Source organism: Aulonocara sp. 'chitande type north' Nkhata Bay, linkage group LG12 (genome assembly GCF_057382095.1).
Source record: "Aulonocara sp. 'chitande type north' Nkhata Bay isolate Kocher_YH1m ecotype deep benthic linkage group LG12, A_spYH_male_GT1.1, whole genome shotgun sequence".
NCBI lineage: Eukaryota > Metazoa > Chordata > Actinopteri > Cichliformes > Cichlidae > Aulonocara > Aulonocara sp. 'chitande type north' Nkhata Bay.
In genome coordinates this window covers 29,386,190-29,404,141 of record NC_141355.1, presented here as the reverse complement: position 1 = coordinate 29,404,141, position 17,952 = coordinate 29,386,190, and the positions used below count along the sequence as shown (strand labels likewise).

Below are 17,952 nucleotides of genomic sequence, written 5' to 3'. Positions count from 1 at the left end.
ATAATTTGTTTTATACTGGCGAAATTTAGTCTGTTCTTGGCAATTATTATTATAACAATAATAATAATGAAAACATCTAAAAAAGAAATAGGGAAGAAAATCATGTCATATTTGGTGAAAACGGCATGTGGCTTTATTATAGTACTCTGTTTATATAAGTGTATACTATATTAGAAAATTAGGGTTGCTACACTGAATAATTGTTTCTATAATTCCACAAACACTAACCTTTCATATTTTTGTTAAAGTTCATGGACTCCAGTAACAAAGAAATGTGGTAAACATACTCTCAGTACAAGTACCTTAGTGAAAAGTTTTATTCTCTGTAGTGCTGGAAAAAAGGGGAGAATAATAACTGTGAAACTGCTATATTTACAGGAAGTGCACTCTGGAGTCAATGACAATGACCTCTACCTAATGTCCCCTTCGAATGATTGGGTTTATAAACCCTGAGTTAAGCATGTCAGGCAAACTGGGTACCTCCTGTGTACTTAGGCTGCACGCTCTGACAGACATTTGGTCATATTTATATTTATTTTTGCATTAGCTAAGATTAGGGGGATTGTTAAGATTTGAGTGTAGCTCGATAATTAATTAGAAGAGAGTACTGCTGATCCTGAAAGACAACACGCAGGGTCACTATACCTCCTTATACAAAGCGACAGGATTAAAGGTTTAAAACTGCAGAAACCATTGGATTTAGAGGTTTTAGTTCTGATTACAGTTACTATTGTGTTTTAAGAAGCCCAGCGCTTTGTATTTGTCTTATTCTTTCAGGAATTTGATCGCTGTAGGCAGCTCTATTTCTGTGTGCGCCTGCTCCGTTGCCATGGTGAGGAGTACTGCAACAAGTGCCGGCGTCATCAGCGTGCGTGAAAACAATCAACTGATAAACAACAGGGGACAGAGGTAAATAGATTACCGTCTCTTCTTTAGCCTAAATGGAGCTGGTTGCAGCGACGTTAAGATTACCTGCAAGTTATTCGTGACTAAACACGTGTGTGTTTTGTATCTTATCCTGAATACGTCGAAAGAAAAGGTGTTGAGGAGATAACTTTACAACGAGGTAATTAACATAGCAATAGTTAGCCTTTAGCAAGCCCTGAAACAGAGGAAGAACATGTATTTCCACTACTATATTCTGAAGAATCACTGTATTCCGATCAGCTGAATTAGGTACAGAAGCTGCTCTTCTGTATAGTCTATATGAGTTGGGTTAATTACTTTTTATTAGAAAGGTGCAGGCCAAATTAAATCAGCAGTCTTACGTGTTTTTAAGTAACATTAGCAAATAATTCACATCGTCTTTTTCAGATGTGTGAGGGACCTTCGTCTATATCTGGGCCAATTCCCCCGGATCCTTCTCTGTTTCCCCAGTACTACAAGCGACCAGCTTCAGGTGGGGTGCAGCCACGTGACTGTGGTGTAATATTTTTTTTTTCACACAATCCTTTATTTAGATATTGCAGCATTGAGATATGAGTTGGGGGGTTGTGATAGAAGGATGGCAACTAAAGTGAAAAGGGAAGTTTATAAGATAGTAATGAGACCTGCTGTGATTTGTACTTTGAAGATGGTGGCACTAACAAAAAGACAGGAGGCCAAGTTCGAGGGTGCACAGCTGAAGATGTTTGTTTATTAGAAATGAGTCCATCAGAGGGTCAGCTCAGGCTGAATGGTTTGGAGACAAAGTTAAAGAGCCATAGGGTGAGTTGGTCTGGATAAACCAATATTTTTGGTTTATCCAGACCAAATAACCATGAAAATTGGACTTAAGAAAAGAAAACTAAAAAATCTATAATTATGATCAAAATTAAATACACAGTGGATTTTTAGTGCATGTTTTCTAGGACAGGAATGGCACTGAAACTAATAAAAACTAAACTGAAATGACCAGGCCCACTTTGGATATTAAAATTTCAGTAATTTCAAATAAACTAAAATGGAAAGCTAAATATTTATAATTAAAGGCTTAAAGCTACCCAAAATACTTAAAAACTGCAACAAATATTAAACTCTAATAATTCTAGCTCAAGTTTATTTTATTTTTCTCTTCTCCTCAAGCTCGGGGTCGTTTAGAGGGAAACCACGATGGTACTTTGGCCCTGCTTTCAGGGCCCCTTGCTCCAGATCCTGTGTTGTACCCAGGTTGCTACAGTGCTCGTACCCCAGCACAACACCCCCGCATCAGCCCCAATGCTACCCATATCCTGGAACGAGGTCAGAAAGGGGTTGTAGGGGAATTACTAAAAATAGACAGTATTTCTATCTCTCCTGTTCCAAAACAGAGTAAGTGGGGTTTTTTTTTTAAACTACTAGTTATTAAGATTGAACACTGATGTATTAGCTTTTGGTATTTTTTAGCATCTTATTATAGAAAGCATGAAAATAATGAATTTGAATCATTGCATTTGTTAAAAGAAAATTAAGATAGCCTTTCTTACCCTCAGAACAGCGAGTGATGCATGATTTTGGTAAAGAGAACGTCCGTCGACTGCGAGAGATCCAGAAACGTTGCAAAGAGCAGGAGGCTGAGAGAGCACAATCACGTGCTGTTCCAGTTAAAGCTCTTTGGACCGCCTCAAAATACCAGAATGTCCCATCGAGGGTGATGGCTCAGCTGCAGGCAAGAAGCATATCTGTGAAAGATGCCCATCCGTGAGCACTTCATTTTTCCTCATTAGGTTTTGACCAGTCTGTTTCTTTTGTGAAGGTTTCCAGTCCAAGTGTTAAGCCACAGTGTCAAAACTTTCTGAAGGCGCATTCCTATGGTGGGTCTGCTTCCCCACAAAGGCCACAGTCCAAAACTTCACGTGTAGCTGAGCAGCGTCGGGCCTCCTGCAACTCTACACAGGACCTGGACTTGCAAGTGAGAATTGCTAAAGTTTTATTGGAAGTTCACATCTACATTTTAAACATGCTTCTAGAGATTGTTTAAATTGCAGTTACAGGTTCAAGGTCAGACAATAGACTTCATAAAACATAATGCCCGGACTGCAGGAAAAACTGTGATTCGACGGTCCCAGTCACTGACAAACCTCAGAGATAAGCCTGTACCCAGTGCAGTCAAGGGCCAGGTTCCTCAATAGTGAGTGTTATTGAAACCTTCAGTGTCAGTGTGCTTAATGCTCATGATATTTCACCACTAGATACTTTTGACTTTTCTGACACCCTTGTTTTTTTTTTTCTCTGCCCTTTGACATTGACACTAATATAGCCTTCAGGAAAGGAAGGAGCAGTGGCGTAAAGAGAAAGAAGAAAGGAGGAGGAATACTCCTGATCCTACGGTCCCAACTGGACACACCTTGATGCCTGAGAATGAGAGACAGGAGACTCTGAAGTCCCTAAAAGAGAGTATGATTCCTCCTTTACATTCATACATGTAGATAACTGCCACGGGAATGCCCGTGATCTCTAAAGATATTACACAGTGCTTTTAACTTGGCAGTGTTGTGTGTGTGTACTGCTTGTACATTAGTCCTAAAATCTAGTAATGGGATGTGGTGGCTGAGCCTTTGGAGTGTGTGTTGAGAAATCCAGGAAGTCTTTTATGAAGCGTGTATCAAGGCTTAGTTGTTGTTGGATCACCACCTTTAAGTTGCAGAAACAATTTTGTTTCTAGTAAAATTCTTTTCTTGGTTTGATTTTTCGTCAGCGATTGTTTCGCCCAGTCCAAACAATCTGGACTATAAATATGGCAAACTAATCCACTGCTGTAGGAAAAAAAAGACTGGGCTGTCAGTCTGTTGAAAAGCCTATTATTTCTTCCTCCGGTGCTCAGCCATCCATCATAATAACAGCAGCTTAGTAAGTACAGTAAATAGTACAGAATGAACATCAGTATTTGCCTCACTAATTATGTGTTTCTGACATTTTTTTTTCTTCAGCCCACCGCTCCCTGGTGACCGAGCTGCTCTCCCTGCCTCTCAAAGCTGACAGTCTGAGTATTCGCTCACGCCGGGCCCAACTTGACTGTAGGCTTTCTGAAATTGAAGAAGCCATAAAAATTTTCTCCAGAGACAGAGTTTTTGTAAAAATAGATTCCTAACACACGAGGAAAGGAGGGAAGGAAGTGGCTAAGTAAATGTGTTGCTTTATTGAGATTAACTTTCATTTTTTAGTTGCATTAGGTAACATTACGCTGATTGTTGTGAAATTTTTATTTTTTCAAATGTGATTAAATCATTTTGTAAGCTTATTACAAAATACAAAAAACAAAATATTATTGAAGTGATACGATTCTTACGTGAAACTTGTCCTTTATACATGCTGCTCACTTGTATGTAGAAAAGAGAGGCAGATATTGTCCAAACTTACTATCGGAGCATCTTTAGGTGTCATTTGCTGAGATGTCATTTCTTTTGTATGGATGTGCTAATGACTTATGATTGTGACTGCTAATAATTTATAATAAAGAACATTTTTGTGAAGTTATTGTGTTTGTACTTACATCATTTTTGTAACGTGGAATATTAAAACCTACCAAACAATACACTACAGCTTTTTTTTTAGTTAATTTGATTTCATGAATAAATAGAGAAACACACTAGAACTCAGTAAATTTTGATTGTTCCGTTTCATTTTGTGTCACATTTATACTATAATTATACTAGTTGAAGCAGATGTGAACGCCGTGGCTAACGATGACGGTTTACGCACGCCCCGCCCCCTCTACATTATCGTTCATTGTTTGGCGTGAGAGCTAGCCTAAGCCAACCTGCTAGTAGGAGGCTAGCTGGAAATAAAACGAGCTTCAGGCTCTTGTGCCTACATAAACGCTCATATATCTTTCCAGCGTTTATTTGAGAGACTGTCAGATTCAAAATGAGCAAGAGGAAAGCGCCACAGGAGTCGCTAAATGAGGGAATAACAGACTTTCTCGTCGGTACGTAAGAGATTTTTGAACTCAGCTAACCGTAGCTAGCATGGAAGTTGGGTTCTGTTATTGAATAAAAATACCCACCGTGCTGGTAAACTAACTTTGCACGAGTAGCGGGTATCAAAATATTTTAAATATGGAGTTGTAGTTGTTGGATCTAGTTATCTGGATTACTTACACGTGTGATTTGGTTCGCTCGCTATCTGCCTTGTCATTTAAATGCCTTCTACCTTCAGCTGAATTGGCAGAAGATTAAACTAGCATGAGGGAAATGTGAAGTCTTGCATTGTCCTAACACTGCCTCTGTTTCCAGAATTGGCCAACTACGAGAAAAATGTCAACAGAGCAATACACAAATACAATGCATACAGGTAAGTTCATAATTATGTGAAAACCTGTCCCAGTCACTGGTCTTCATAAAACAAGCGTTTCAAGTGTATTACGTCCACTCAGCCATCAATGATGGTGTTAGTACAACGCCCCCATATTAAAGATTACAGCGTTTATATGACTAAGAATAGACTCATGCTAAAAGAAACATTTTATTGAATTAGAATTTCTTTAAAACACTTAGAGTTAAGAGAAATAACTATTTTTTTTCCTTTTTTTTTAGTTGCTAAAAACTACATTATTAGAGTGAACCCCACATGATCGGATATGCAGCACTTCACAGGAAGAACCCCCTTTTAACAGGGGGACCTCCAAAAAGACCTCCAGTAGAACTAGGTTCGGGGAGCCTGTCTGTAGTGACCTGTTTACAACAACAGGAACTTGGAGGTGGTAAAAAAGGAATCATAACATGCATTAGTGGTATATAACACATAAAGTGTTAAAAGAGGTTAACTGAATCATGGGAAGCCCCAGAGCAGGCCTTGTCGTTATCAAAAAGGAAGTTTTATAGTGGAGAGGGTGACTGTCTCTTCAGTAATAAACTGGAAGCTGATTCCACTGGAAAGGGGCTGATGGCTGAAGTCTTTACAACTTTGTTATTTAGGGTCCAGTAAGCCAAGTAAGCCTCCAGTCCGAGAGTGAAGGACTCTGCTGAAATAATAGGCTAGAGTCCAGTCATTCAGGACTTAAAAGGATTTTAAATTTGATTTTGTATTTAGCAGGTAGCCAATTAAGATAAACTATAATAGGAGAAGTATGATCTAGTGTTCTAGTCCACCAGAAAAGCATCGAGTGCAGGATAAACTTTCTGGATTTATGATTAGGTTTTTGCTGTATGCTGTATCACTGGCTTGGTGTACATGATACATTGTTAATTTAATATACAATACACTAAGTAGAATAGCATTGTCATGTTTACACTTATGATCTAAAAGAAATTAACCTAAAGAAAAAGTGGCCTAATTCAATTTTACATATGTTTTTTGCTAAGACTTACATGGTCCCTTTTTTCTGTGCTTAGGAAAGCAGCATCTACGATTTCTAAGTACCCTCACAAAATCAAAAATGGAGAAGAGGCCAAGAAACTGGTATGTATGTATATGTTGTCATAGGCAGACTGATAGATAAAAAATATAAATGAAAGAAATATCTTCTTTCTTAACAAAAGAATTGGCATATAGGACAGCAGATTTCTCTTTGCATGTTGTCAAATCAGAGATCATCTTTGATCCTCTCCATGTGCTTTAAGACATTGTTAAACCTGGCAGCACCCCCGTCATTATTTATCTTGTCTACCACTAATGTGCTCATGCTGCTGTTTATGTGATGGCCTCTGTTGTAGCCTGTTTGTCAACAGCTTCTCTGCACATCTTACATAATCACTGCAGATCACACTGCTGAGCAGCAGCCTCATGATTGTTGTCACATTTCAACAGGATGGTGTTGGAGCTAAAATAGCAGAGAAGATTGATGAGTTTCTGCAAACTGGCAAACTTAGGAAACTGGAAAAGGTGAGTCTAAGAATGTGAGATCACATTACTGATGTCACACTGTAAAAATATTTTTTTAATAGTTATTTTTATGTATATGTACTGAGTTATTACACTGACTGATGCGCTACATTTATATCTTCCAACAGATCCGAAACGATGACACTAGCTCTTCCATCAATTTCCTCACCAGAGTTACTGGAATTGGGTATGTTGTTTGGATGTTCAGTCTGTACTTATGATAAAAAAAATTATATGTTCATATTCAGAATTAAAATATACCAAGTATATTATTCACTTTCTGTTGTAACATTGTATGTGCTTTATGTTCACTTCAGACCTGCTGCTGCAAGGAAGTTTGTTGAAGAAGGGGTGAAGACTTTAGAAGGTTTGTGTAGCATTTGCCTCAAATTAAAATTGATACATATTTTGTGTGGTTAGTATAATTTTTTCTTTTTTTAGCTTAGTGCCGTGAGCAGGCAACCACACGCCACATGGCTAGAACACAGCAGGCAAGGTTCAAGCTGACCTGTGGCCCTTTGCTGCATTTCTTTCCCTCTCTTTCTCTCTAATTTCCTGTCCTCTCTACTTACAATCCAGAAAAAAAGGCAAAGACCAAAAAATAAGTAAATATAGAATAAATTTCAATGAGAAGGATTCTTGATTTTGTTTTTTTGTTTGTTTTTTAGATTTGAAAAAGATCGAGCGCAAGCTAAACCATCATCAACAGATTGGCCTGAAGTAAGTGTGACTAAATGTTCTCCAGATGTTGTCTTGTAGGTTCTTGGTCATCCAGATCATGGTTTGATGTATTTTAAATATTTTGAAAAAATGTTTCAGATATTAAAGTTGTTTTTTGCTGTCTTTAGGTACTTTGAAGAGTTTGAGAAAAGGATTCCAAGAGCTGAAATGGAAAAGATGGAGGTGATCAAGATTTTTATATTTCTAATATCTTTACATGCTTTTTTTTCATACAGACTGCCCTTACACTGTGATTTCTTGTATTTACCCAGACTCTTATTCTTGGAGAGTTGGAGAAAGTTGATCAAGAATATATTGGAACAATCTGTGGAAGCTACAGGAGAGGTATTCTTATCAAGTTACTGGTCCATAGGTTTTAGGTTGCAATACCACTTGAGCCTTTTTAATACTGTTCATAACTTCCAGGTGCTGCATCGAGTGGTGATATTGATATTTTGCTGACCCATCCAAACTACACCTCTCAGACTGAGAAGCAGGTAAGACTTAACTCCATCACTCAGTTTAATTACAGGGTGACATGTCTTTTTAATCTTATTTTTTCTTCTGTTTCTGTTTTGCAGCCAAAACTCCTTCATGCTGTGGTTGAGCATTTGGAGTCCATCGGGTTTGTGACTGACACACTGTCCAAAGGAGACACCAAGTTCATGGTGAGGCATCTTGTTTATTTTCTGTCTTACTGAAGGAGGTACTGATTTGTAATGTAGTTAGTACTGTAATTGCACCCAGTCGCTGTAGCGCATGACTGTGGTCATGATGTTTTGGATCTTGTTTTTCTAGGGAGTCTGCCAGCTGCAGCAGAATGATGAGGATGACGAGGAATACCTTCACAGACGTATTGACATTAGGTGCCCTTCTTTAAATTGGTCATTTACATTTGAAACATTTATACAGGCTCATGGGATTCATTTTGTTGCTTCAGGATTCTTTGTCAAGATTATGTGTAATCATAATTAAGCACTATGCTCTTATGTTTAATTTTGTGTATTTATGGGATCTATTTGTGATGCTGTAATTAAAACAATGCCAGTACTGTTTTTCAAGTACCAGGCATTCCCAGTTATTCAGCACAGACAGTAAAGAGGCAACCCTATTTTTGTATTTGATATTTTAACATGTAGTTTGTTCCTGCTCACTGACAGTCTTTTATTTATTCTCAAAGGTTAATTCCCAAGGATCAGTACTACTGTGGAGTTTTGTATTTTACTGGCAGTGACATCTTCAACAAAAATATGAGGACCCACGCACTGGAGAAGGGCTTCACTCTCAACGAGTACACTATACGACCACTGGGGGTCACTGGTGAGTGTTAGTTCCAAAAAAACAACAACAACGACTAAAACAACAGGAAACAAACGGAATTTCCTGAACTCTTCTCTAGCTCTGAGCAACATATATATCATTCATCACCAACCAGTGATTCATACTATAAGCTTTTAACATGAGCTGTTTTCCTTTGTGCTTCTGTTGTAGGTATGGCAGGGGAGCCTCTGTTGGTGAATAGTGAGAAAGACATCTTTGATTACATCCAGTACAAATACAGAGAGCCGAAGGATCGCAGCGAGTGAAGCAAAGGACAGCTTTACAGTTAGATCTGGAATTAAAGCCACAATTCTCCTAAAAGAAAAGAACTAAAAAAAATAAATGTTTCCTGGTGTGTTACTCTTATCCCTGCTTAGCCATGACATTTATAGAAAATAATGTGAAACAATTTTAATTTGTTTTAATTTTCTTCCCCAGTCATGATATTATGATATAAACATGACAATGCTTTGAAAGAAAAATTACCTGAGGTTTAATTCTTCACAGTCAGGCATTTGCATCAGTTTTTAAACAGATTTTTAAAATCATCTTCATTAGTAATTTATTATGTCTTTATTTTACCTCATATGTACCTTTTAATTTTTGATAAGCCAAAAAAAGGATAATGACCTGCAAGAAGTAATTACTGTTGACTGGCTCCTGTTACATTTGTTCAGCATCACAAACGATGAAGACTGTGGTCATCAGAGCATTCCCCTCGACAACAGTGCTCTTTAACACTTTGCTTTAGTTGTGCAAGGTTTTTAAATTATAGTTTTTTATATATTATTGTATTTTTGTTTTCTACTTTGGGCAGACCAATTGGAAATTATAAGGGAACATGCAAGGAATTTATGATTCACAGGCTAGGCTGGTTATTTACAAATACAACTGGTTTGGGACAAAATTGGCATTGAAATCTTTTGACAAATTAGTTGTTTTGGTGGGGTTTTCGTTTGTATATTTGTTTTACTCCATTGCTGTGTGACTGCACTGGTAGAGTTGAGTAATCTATTTTGTGTGAAACAAATCTATGTAGTGAAGGTTACCACAATCATATCTTCAACGCTTTGTTTTTGAAAGGGGATAGACTAAAGATGCAAAACTTGAATATTTGAATTAAGATAAAACTTAACAACTTACAATATGTTTTACATGTTTACGCAAACGTGTCAGAAAATATTTAAGAAAAAAAGGATCTGTGAGGTTAATGCAAATTGTTCATTTTCTGTATGTATGAGTGTAGTAAATGCAATACAAAAACCATATTTGTATTTTTATTTATTTATATTTATTATAACATTTAAAATCTAATGTAAATCACTAGGTAATAGTTCATATACCATATTCATGACATAACCCTTGGGATATAAGCTGAAAGCCATATTTTCAACGATTATGGTTTGTTTACTGCAGGCAACTTTTTCCAGGTACGTCGCATTTACCAAAAACTGTTTCTATGGGCTATTTGTGTTCGTTTGTTTTTCCCCCTTATATACAACAGGTTTGTTTTTGTTTTTTTGTTTGTTTTTATTTCGTAGGTTTTAAGTTAAATTATGTTAATGTAAATATGAGTGAATAATTTAGAGATATATTATTTTTCTTATGCTACTCTGGCATTAAAAATAATGTCGTAACGACGATAAGACGACTAGAAAGAAATTTCAAGTACTCTGGCATTAAGTTTTTTGGTTTGTTTTTTATTTCTCTTACAAAACAATTAATTTAAACGACAGAAAAATACAACTTTTTAACTTAATTGTGAATTTTTTTTGTAAAAGAGGTAAATTAATTTGTTGTACATCTTAATAGTGGTATAAGTTATTTACAACGATTGCCACGGCAACAGCAGCAACCGCAAGGCATGATGGGTTGAAATAAAATGCAAGCAGAAATACCAGCAAGATAGGCCCGAGTCAGCCAATGATGGCGCTTTGTGCATTAATATCTGCCAATCGGAACTCGTCGAGCCAGCAGTCTCTTACTGCTACACACCCACGTTACTTTTGTGTCAACCACTTCGCGGGAGTTGTCACTTCAGGAGCGGTCATCTCTTTAAAACTAGAGAAACAGTATACGAGAGACTAGTAGGTAAATCAACCAATTCGCATGCAGAAATTTGATTTTAATTAAATATCTTGCAAATGTTACTGAAGCCGTGATGTTTGCGTGTAACGTTAACTGATGTTTGTTCATTTTTTCTTATTCGGGATGAATGATCAGCTAGTTATGGTGCTTGAGCTAATTAACGCATCATCATCGCTTGTGCATGTGGCCATGTGTTTGCTAGGAAACCACTCTCCTGTTGACACCTTACTTCAGATTAAGTACTGTTTTTGACAAACGTTACGTTTTAACGGGAGCTGTGGATGTATTATTTTGATAACTTATGCCCCGAAGTAGATAGCGACAGGCGTCCATTCTCACTGTTTTCTAACGTAGGGCAGTTGAAGCAATGTGGTTTAATTTGTGCAGTCTGATTTCACAGGCTTGTGGCTGAAATCTCGGAAAATGTGAGACTATATAATCGCAATGTCCTGCGTATCCATAGAAACTACGCAGAGCGCGCGTCCAGCGAGCCTGCAGCTGATTGAAGTTATGCAACACTCGTAGAAAAAGCTAGCTCAAATATTATGTATCAGGTATTATGTAATACCGGCGTCGTCACTAAAATAGGCGTTTTTCCCCTTCTTATTCTGTCGCTAGTCTTGAAGCAGTTAAAGGCTTGAGTCAGACAATGATGAGGACTCTTAGGATGCTCAGGCTCTCCAGTCAGCGGTATTGTGTGCGTGCCAGTGTGCCTGTGAGGATGATGAATTCACCGCTGTGTTTTGGTTTCCCAGGGCAACCATGTCTGACAGAAAGGCAGTGATCAAAAATGCCGACATGTCGGAGGACATGCAGCAGGACGCCGTGGAGTGTGCCACTCAGGCCCTGGAGAAGTACAATATCGAGAAAGACATCGCTGCATATATTAAAAAGGTAAAGCTAAACAGAAAACATTTTTAAAAAGCACAAACTAGGCTGTACTTAAGCATGCAGGCAAAATCTGGAAGACTGAGGCTATTTTTGCACTCAACCATCCTGTGCATCATTGCAAGTTACATACCCTGCCTGGTATTTGCAATTGTTTCCTCTCTTCCTGAGGAAACCTGTTCCTCTCGAACTGTCTGTCCTTCAGAAGCCTCATGCCCACATTCTTTAGCTCTGTGGTGTAGGGAAAGAAACCAATATCATAAGGAATTTGGGATCAGTGATTTCTTGCAGCTCTTTTTGTATATGTTTGTATCTGACCAGATATTTTACCTTGAATGGGTGGAAAATGTCATCTAAACTTAGCTGTCACACTAGGCCACCCAGTGTATTTCTCCAAATTCAGTGCTTTCCGTTACCCCTGCCCAATGATTGGGGGGGAGGCTTAAATTGGATTTCTTGATTTTTTTTTTTTTTTTTAAAGAATAATCTGAAAATATGGTTCATGATCTGGTCAGATAATTTTTACTACAATGTAATCAGTGCAAGAAATCTTCACCTGTTTGAGAGGGGGGAAAAAAACAAGACTTTTGACCATCACCTTGTCTTATATAGGATTTGCAGGCATTGTCTTACCCGCTTAACATTTGTGCACTTTTTTAAAAAAAAAATTTTTTTTTTATTTTTTGTTCCACTCAGGAGTTTGACAAGAAGTATAACCCAACCTGGCACTGCATCGTTGGGAGGAACTTTGGCAGTTACGTGACTCATGAGACGAAGCATTTCATTTACTTCTACTTGGGTCAGGTGGCCATTCTGCTGTTTAAGTCTGGCTGAGAGGGGAGGGGAAAGCGTTTTCCCGACACCAGCTGACCATATACAATACGGACTGACTCCACAAAAGGCACTTATCATTCCTTGGCAAGGGGCCGCTGCCTTTTTCTGTGCTGCTTTCTACTTTGTTGTTTTTGAAGATTTAAAACAAAAAAAACAAACTAAAAACTAAAACGTGGCCATGTTAAAGAGATGAAACACTTGTATTTATTTTTGTCTTGTTACATTAGACATGTCATTTTTTTAATTAAAGTATAGCTGTTAAGCTGTTTGGGTCCAATGCCTGCTGTGGTCATTTCACTCAATTTCAGTTTTCAGATTGGTTAATGTGACTATCTTGCATACTGAGGCCACATCTATAACCCCGCCATCAACAAGATGATCATGACTTGTGCCACTCCCAGTCTCTTTCCAGGATGGTGTAATGGGGTTACATTTGTACAGGATGAGCGGTTTCCAATCTGTGCTTCCTCAGGTCTTGATATGACAAAGCGTCTTTCAGTTCATTAAATCCATTAAATGATGAGTCACAGGGTTCTGTTCCAATGCATTATCCTTGGATAAAGCGGGAAAACATTGCATATATATCCATTACTATTCAGGTGACGCCTAGCTTTAATCATAAAGCCAGATGTTTCAAATTGAAGTACATGTGTTTTTAGGGTTTTATTCTAAATTGACACAAAAGTGAGGCTATTGTACTAAGTCATAAAAAGTCTTAGAAATGTCTACATTTACTTTAAGTAACATTACCTTGACCGCACCCATGACTTTGATCATTATGTCCTCAAATGTTCATATGTAGAATTGCTTTTTAACATTTGTTCAGCATCCCAAACAGAGCCTTCAGCTCTCTCTTCTGTGGAACCAACTTAGTTTGGAATTAGAAAGACAAACACCATCTTTACTTTTTAGATTAGGCTTAAAACGTATCTTCTTCATAAAGCTCTTAGTATGGCTTAATCAGTTGATCCTGAATCCTCCCTTTTCATTGACCTCTTTGTCCTTCCACTCACCTGGTAGCTCACAGGTGTCAAACTCCAGGCCTTTAGGGTCTGTGTCCTGCAGGTTTTAGACGTGTCCTTGATCCAACACAGCTGATTTAAATGGTAAAATCACCTCCTCAACATGTCTCGAAGTTCCCCAGAGGCCTGGTAATGAACTAATCATTTGATTCAAATGTGTTGAGATCTAAAACCTGTACGACACCAGCCCTTGTGGTCTGGAGTTTCCACACCCCTGTAGGCTCAAGCTTCAAATTCTGGTGAGTTGCAGGTGAAGATTTTTTCCTGGTCAGGAGAGCAACCAGAAGATTGAAGGAGGGGTGTATCGTATACAAGACAGGGTGAATAGTTTGGAGAACATAAGAGGCAAGACATTAATGCCAGGAGAGAGAGAATATATTGTTAAATTTGTGCCAAACATGAGACCAAGGAGGATGAAAAGTGCACGCAAAACAAAAAGGCTATATGGAGAGATTATCCACTGTAGTGACCCCTTAAGAGTACAGCTAGAACACTTCTCTGCTCATCCATATCATCTTGATCTCACCTCATAGCCAATCAACATGAGTTGTCCATAGGTTGAACTCACCCCTAATCCTATTCATCAACCTCATCTCCTGTCTTCAGTGTTTGTTTCAGTCTCCAAACCACAAACATAGCTGGCCTCAACCACCTTGGTAAACATTCGCTTTCATTGTTGCTACTATGTTTTTAAAATCACATCACTTCTGATACTTCTCCACCCTTTGTTGCTTTGGATAGTTGACCCATATAGATGGACATGTATATTACAATGTGCTACTGAATTGGCCAGGTTAATTATTAAGGACCATATGCAAAGAATTTAAGTAAAAACCAGATGAGACATGGCATGAAGCGGTCACTGTTTATTTCAACACATTTAGAAAACCAGCTTGTGAGGGTAGACGCCATTAGACAGGAAGAAGGAAGAGCGCAGGTACCCTTGCAGCTGAGGTACTTTCTTGATAAGGGGCAACAGCTGAGAATCAACGGCTTTCTGGTCCTCCTTCCTCTGCTCTGTCAGCTGGAATTTCTGTACGTGAAGAAAACCAACGAGTCAGTCGTTTTTAATCCAAAAGCTCATTTTCAGTACAGTAAAAATTCAGAATATATATATATATATATTACCTCTTTTTCTGTATCAAAGATTTCTCCCTCCTGGTGACGTGGCCTCCTCAGCTTCTTCTTCTTGAAGTAGGCATCGTTGAGGGTTTTGGGGATCTTCATACCAGAGATGTCAATTTTGGTGTTTGTGGCAATCACAAACTTCTGGTGGGCCCTGCGCACGGGGACTCTGTTCAGGGCAAGAGGGCCTGTGCAAAGGAAACAAAGATGACAAGAGTTTAATAGATGCTCAACATCTTTTTTGTAATTTAATTTATTACAGGTTCTACTGCCATGTGCATAACTGTGAAGTAATGACAGTATTTAAAGAAGAACCCATCCTTACCAGTGACGAGCAGGAGACCACTGGAGAGCTGCTTCAGGAAGACCACGCGCTGAAATAAAAAGTGCAATTTAAGCATTAAAGAATTAAGAATTAACATTACGGCATCCATTGCTCCATATATCCTGTGTCAACATGAATAAGACCATTTTAACTATGGTAGTGGGTAGACCAGTTTAATAACCTCAGTCGGCTTTAATGCCAAGTTATTAAGATTGGAGAAAAGTAATCTTTTTGACGTGCTCTCCTAATTTTAATGAAGGGCCTCTCTGCCTCTCAGTTCCACAGCTGAAGCATTATTTAGGTCAGCCGCAGTTTGAAGTGTGTGGGAACGCTCGCTTCCATAACTCGCCCATGCAGCATTCAAGAGTAGGAGCGACAATGTCTGTGGTAGTGAGGGTGTGATTATGGTGATGTACCCAGTGTGTTTGATAAGCAACCTTCAGCAGGTTTATTTTCAGGAAAAATGTATCTGATACCATGTGTTTTGCATCTATTCACTGGTTTGTTTGTTTTTTTAAATTAAAGTTCTATGATAATTCATGGCAGAAAATAATGCTCAACAGATCATTAGCAAACTGCTGAAATATGCCTCAGCTTGGGTTCTTTTGGTAAAGTCCATTAACTGTAGACTGAGTGCTTCACTGGCGTGTTCATGCAGTGATGCAGTTCACGTTCAATGTAGTTTATATTTGACATGAACTGCCTGCTAGCCCTATAAAACTAACTCATTAATATTACTATGAAAATTCTTCTATAATGAACTAAACTATGAATTGCAAACAAAACATGACCGACACCAAAGCTATCACTGCTATGGATCCTTCATACGGCATGAAGGCAGTTTCCAACTGTGGAGGATTTGTTTTTGCTCTTCTAGAGTAACAAAGCCAACAGATTTACACGATATTAAATTTTTCATGGCTCAGGATGGGCCTTAGAGGGAACCACAAATAGGTACCAATCTAACTTCCAGTGACATTTCTGTCCATTTGAAAAACAAAAGTGTCCATTATGGTTCAGTATACAAGACCAACATTAACAAAACTCATGACTATGCCCTTTGGGGTTGACTAAGTCTTCTATGGGTGACAGTTTTTGTTTTGTTTTTTGATTACATAATACCTAAAAATAAATAAATAAATATAACACCTCGTGATTCCAGCAAGTTTTAACTTATGGCAAGCAGAGCTGATTTGGTCCTAAAGCAAGATCCTTGCTCTTATGACACCCAGAGTGGACTTTCCACTAAAGATAAACCAGGTGACATTGAAACAGAATATTCATCTGTAATGTGACATCATCAACTGATGCTACAGCCTGAAAAAGTCAGCCTGTGTGAAGCTGCAAGTGCTCCTGCTAATTGATGAGACTGACTCATTATTGAGGCATATGCCAGAAACTGTTGTCACCTTTCCACGGTGGCGCCCAGTGAGCAGAATGAGGACAGTTCCTGGTGTGATGGAGGCACGCAGGTTCCTCTTGTGCTGGGAGAAGGGCTTGATCCCATGGCTCTTCAGTTTACGGGGCACGTCCTCTGTGGGGTAGTAGCGGGGCTGTCGGAGTAGAAAATAAAACTTTAGATTGCTGTTGTATGTTGTTGTCAATATATAAACTTTATGGACAAATGTTTGCCTCCAAAAAACCACAACATGACCACAAGGCAATAAACATACTCTATTAAAAACACTGTGCATTAACTGTGTCTGTGTTTGAACAGACAGAATTCCAAATTTTACCTACATAAAACAAATCTTAATAGAAAGGACAAATGTATATGCATTACTCACCATCTTGCGCAGTTTGACAACACGAGTGCCTCCGTTCTTGTCTCCTCCAACGGTTTTGACGACAGTGGCCTTGGGTCTAGCCTGGATCTTCTTTTCCACCTGAAGGAGAACAAATTACCATCAAAACAAGTGGCAAAGAAAAAGTGGCATGCCTTTGACCATTATTAAACAATTTGTGTGGTGTCAAAGGTCTGCCCTTACCTTGGTCTCAGTGGTTTTGGTCTTCCTCTTGTACATGGCCCTGCGAGCATACATAGCGGACCGGGAGTAGCGACCGATGCCCCGGGCCAGAACCGGGTTCCGGCTCCCGTGCTTCTTCTTGGCAGCTTTGTCTCCCTCTGCCATCTGACACAAAGCAAAAATATGGTAGATATTTGTTAGGGTCTCAGATGAGCAATGATTTATGATACCACAGTGATGTTATGGGAATATGTTCCTAGGTTTATTGCACTAACAACAGCAGAACAGCAATGTATTAAGACCTTAAACTCTAAGCTGTTGTGCTGCTAACATTTCTGCACAAACTATTAGTAAGCACCAGTAAACACTAAGAAACTATAAAATACTATGAAACAGATTTGGCTGGTTACTACCAAAGAGCCATCATAAATGCAGAAGCATGACAAGTAACGCTGGCTAGCCGTTAGCAACTTTCCGGGCTAACCAGCCATTTCTCGTCTTCATTTTCAATTAGACAAAACTGATTTCTTAACATTTCCAGGTTTTAATGAAATACCCAAACACCGACAGCGAATTAGTGGAATGAATAAAACCGAGGACTGAAGAAAGACGACACGTTTCTACCACCAGCCTTGCTAACGTTACAGGCTGTACGGAGGCTAGCCGGCGGCCTAAACCTGCACATCTAAGCATATCTACAGTAACATGAAGAATAAATCATGGCAATAATGATGTCTACCGTATAGTCTAAACATAATGAATCGTCTCATGATAGTTGGAGAGAATATTTTTTATTCTCTAACACGGATGAAAGCAGATTTCTTTCTCACAGTAACACGAAGGCAAGGCTGTCTTACCTTTGCTATGAAAAAAAGACCGACAT

At 38.6% G+C, this 17,952-nt stretch overlaps 4 protein-coding genes across 9 annotated transcripts; 3 read left to right on the top strand and 1 right to left on the bottom strand.

Annotated features, from left to right (window-relative positions):
* Positions 1-706: 706 nt before the first annotated feature.
* Positions 707-4,430, top strand: enkd1 (enkurin domain containing 1). 5 transcript variants are annotated; one of them, XM_086314946.1, is made up of 9 exons: positions 838-909; positions 1,035-1,066; positions 1,315-1,399; positions 2,065-2,289; positions 2,451-2,626; positions 2,714-2,869; positions 2,946-3,088; positions 3,218-3,354; positions 3,888-4,430. In XM_086314946.1, the coding sequence occupies exons 3-9, from the start codon at positions 1,315-1,317 to the stop codon at positions 4,046-4,048; spliced, it is 1,083 nt and encodes a 360-aa protein (XP_086171072.1). In that variant the 5' UTR covers positions 838-909; positions 1,035-1,066; the 3' UTR covers positions 4,049-4,430. The 5 variants fall into 5 exon arrangements, with proteins under 5 accessions (XP_086171075.1, XP_086171074.1, XP_086171076.1 ...); XM_086314949.1 differs by having other exon boundaries at positions 707-1,066; positions 2,952-3,088; XM_086314948.1 differs by lacking the exon at positions 1,035-1,066 and having other exon boundaries at positions 714-909.
* Positions 4,431-4,664: 234 nt separating this feature from the next.
* polb (polymerase (DNA directed), beta) lies at positions 4,665-10,086 on the top strand. Its single transcript, XM_086314941.1, has 14 exons — positions 4,665-4,885; positions 5,193-5,250; positions 6,291-6,357; positions 6,706-6,780; positions 6,909-6,967; positions 7,098-7,147; positions 7,449-7,500; positions 7,629-7,683; positions 7,773-7,845; positions 7,927-7,997; positions 8,082-8,168; positions 8,299-8,366; positions 8,681-8,820; positions 8,992-10,086. The coding sequence occupies exons 1-14, from the start codon at positions 4,825-4,827 to the stop codon at positions 9,084-9,086; spliced, it is 1,011 nt and encodes a 336-aa protein (XP_086171067.1). The 5' UTR covers positions 4,665-4,824; the 3' UTR covers positions 9,087-10,086.
* Positions 10,087-10,754: 668 nt separating this feature from the next.
* dynll1 (dynein, light chain, LC8-type 1) lies at positions 10,755-12,907 on the top strand. Of its 2 annotated transcripts, none has more exons than XM_086314943.1 (3): positions 10,755-10,911; positions 11,664-11,802; positions 12,493-12,907. In XM_086314943.1, the coding sequence occupies exons 2-3, from the start codon at positions 11,671-11,673 to the stop codon at positions 12,628-12,630; spliced, it is 270 nt and encodes an 89-aa protein (XP_086171069.1). In that variant the 5' UTR covers positions 10,755-10,911; positions 11,664-11,670; the 3' UTR covers positions 12,631-12,907. The 2 variants fall into 2 exon arrangements, with proteins under 2 accessions (XP_086171069.1, XP_086171070.1); XM_086314944.1 differs by having other exon boundaries at positions 10,767-10,907.
* A 1,596-nt stretch (positions 12,908-14,503) lies between these two features.
* rpl6 (ribosomal protein L6) lies at positions 14,504-17,258 on the bottom strand. The gene is made up of 6 exons (XM_086314942.1): positions 17,091-17,258; positions 16,890-16,988; positions 16,512-16,655; positions 15,103-15,151; positions 14,781-14,965; positions 14,504-14,685 (listed from the first exon to the last, which is right to left on the bottom strand). The coding sequence occupies exons 1-6, from the start codon at positions 17,232-17,234 to the stop codon at positions 14,533-14,535; spliced, it is 774 nt and encodes a 257-aa protein (XP_086171068.1). The 5' UTR covers positions 17,235-17,258; the 3' UTR covers positions 14,504-14,532.
* Positions 17,259-17,952: the final 694 nt, after the last annotated feature.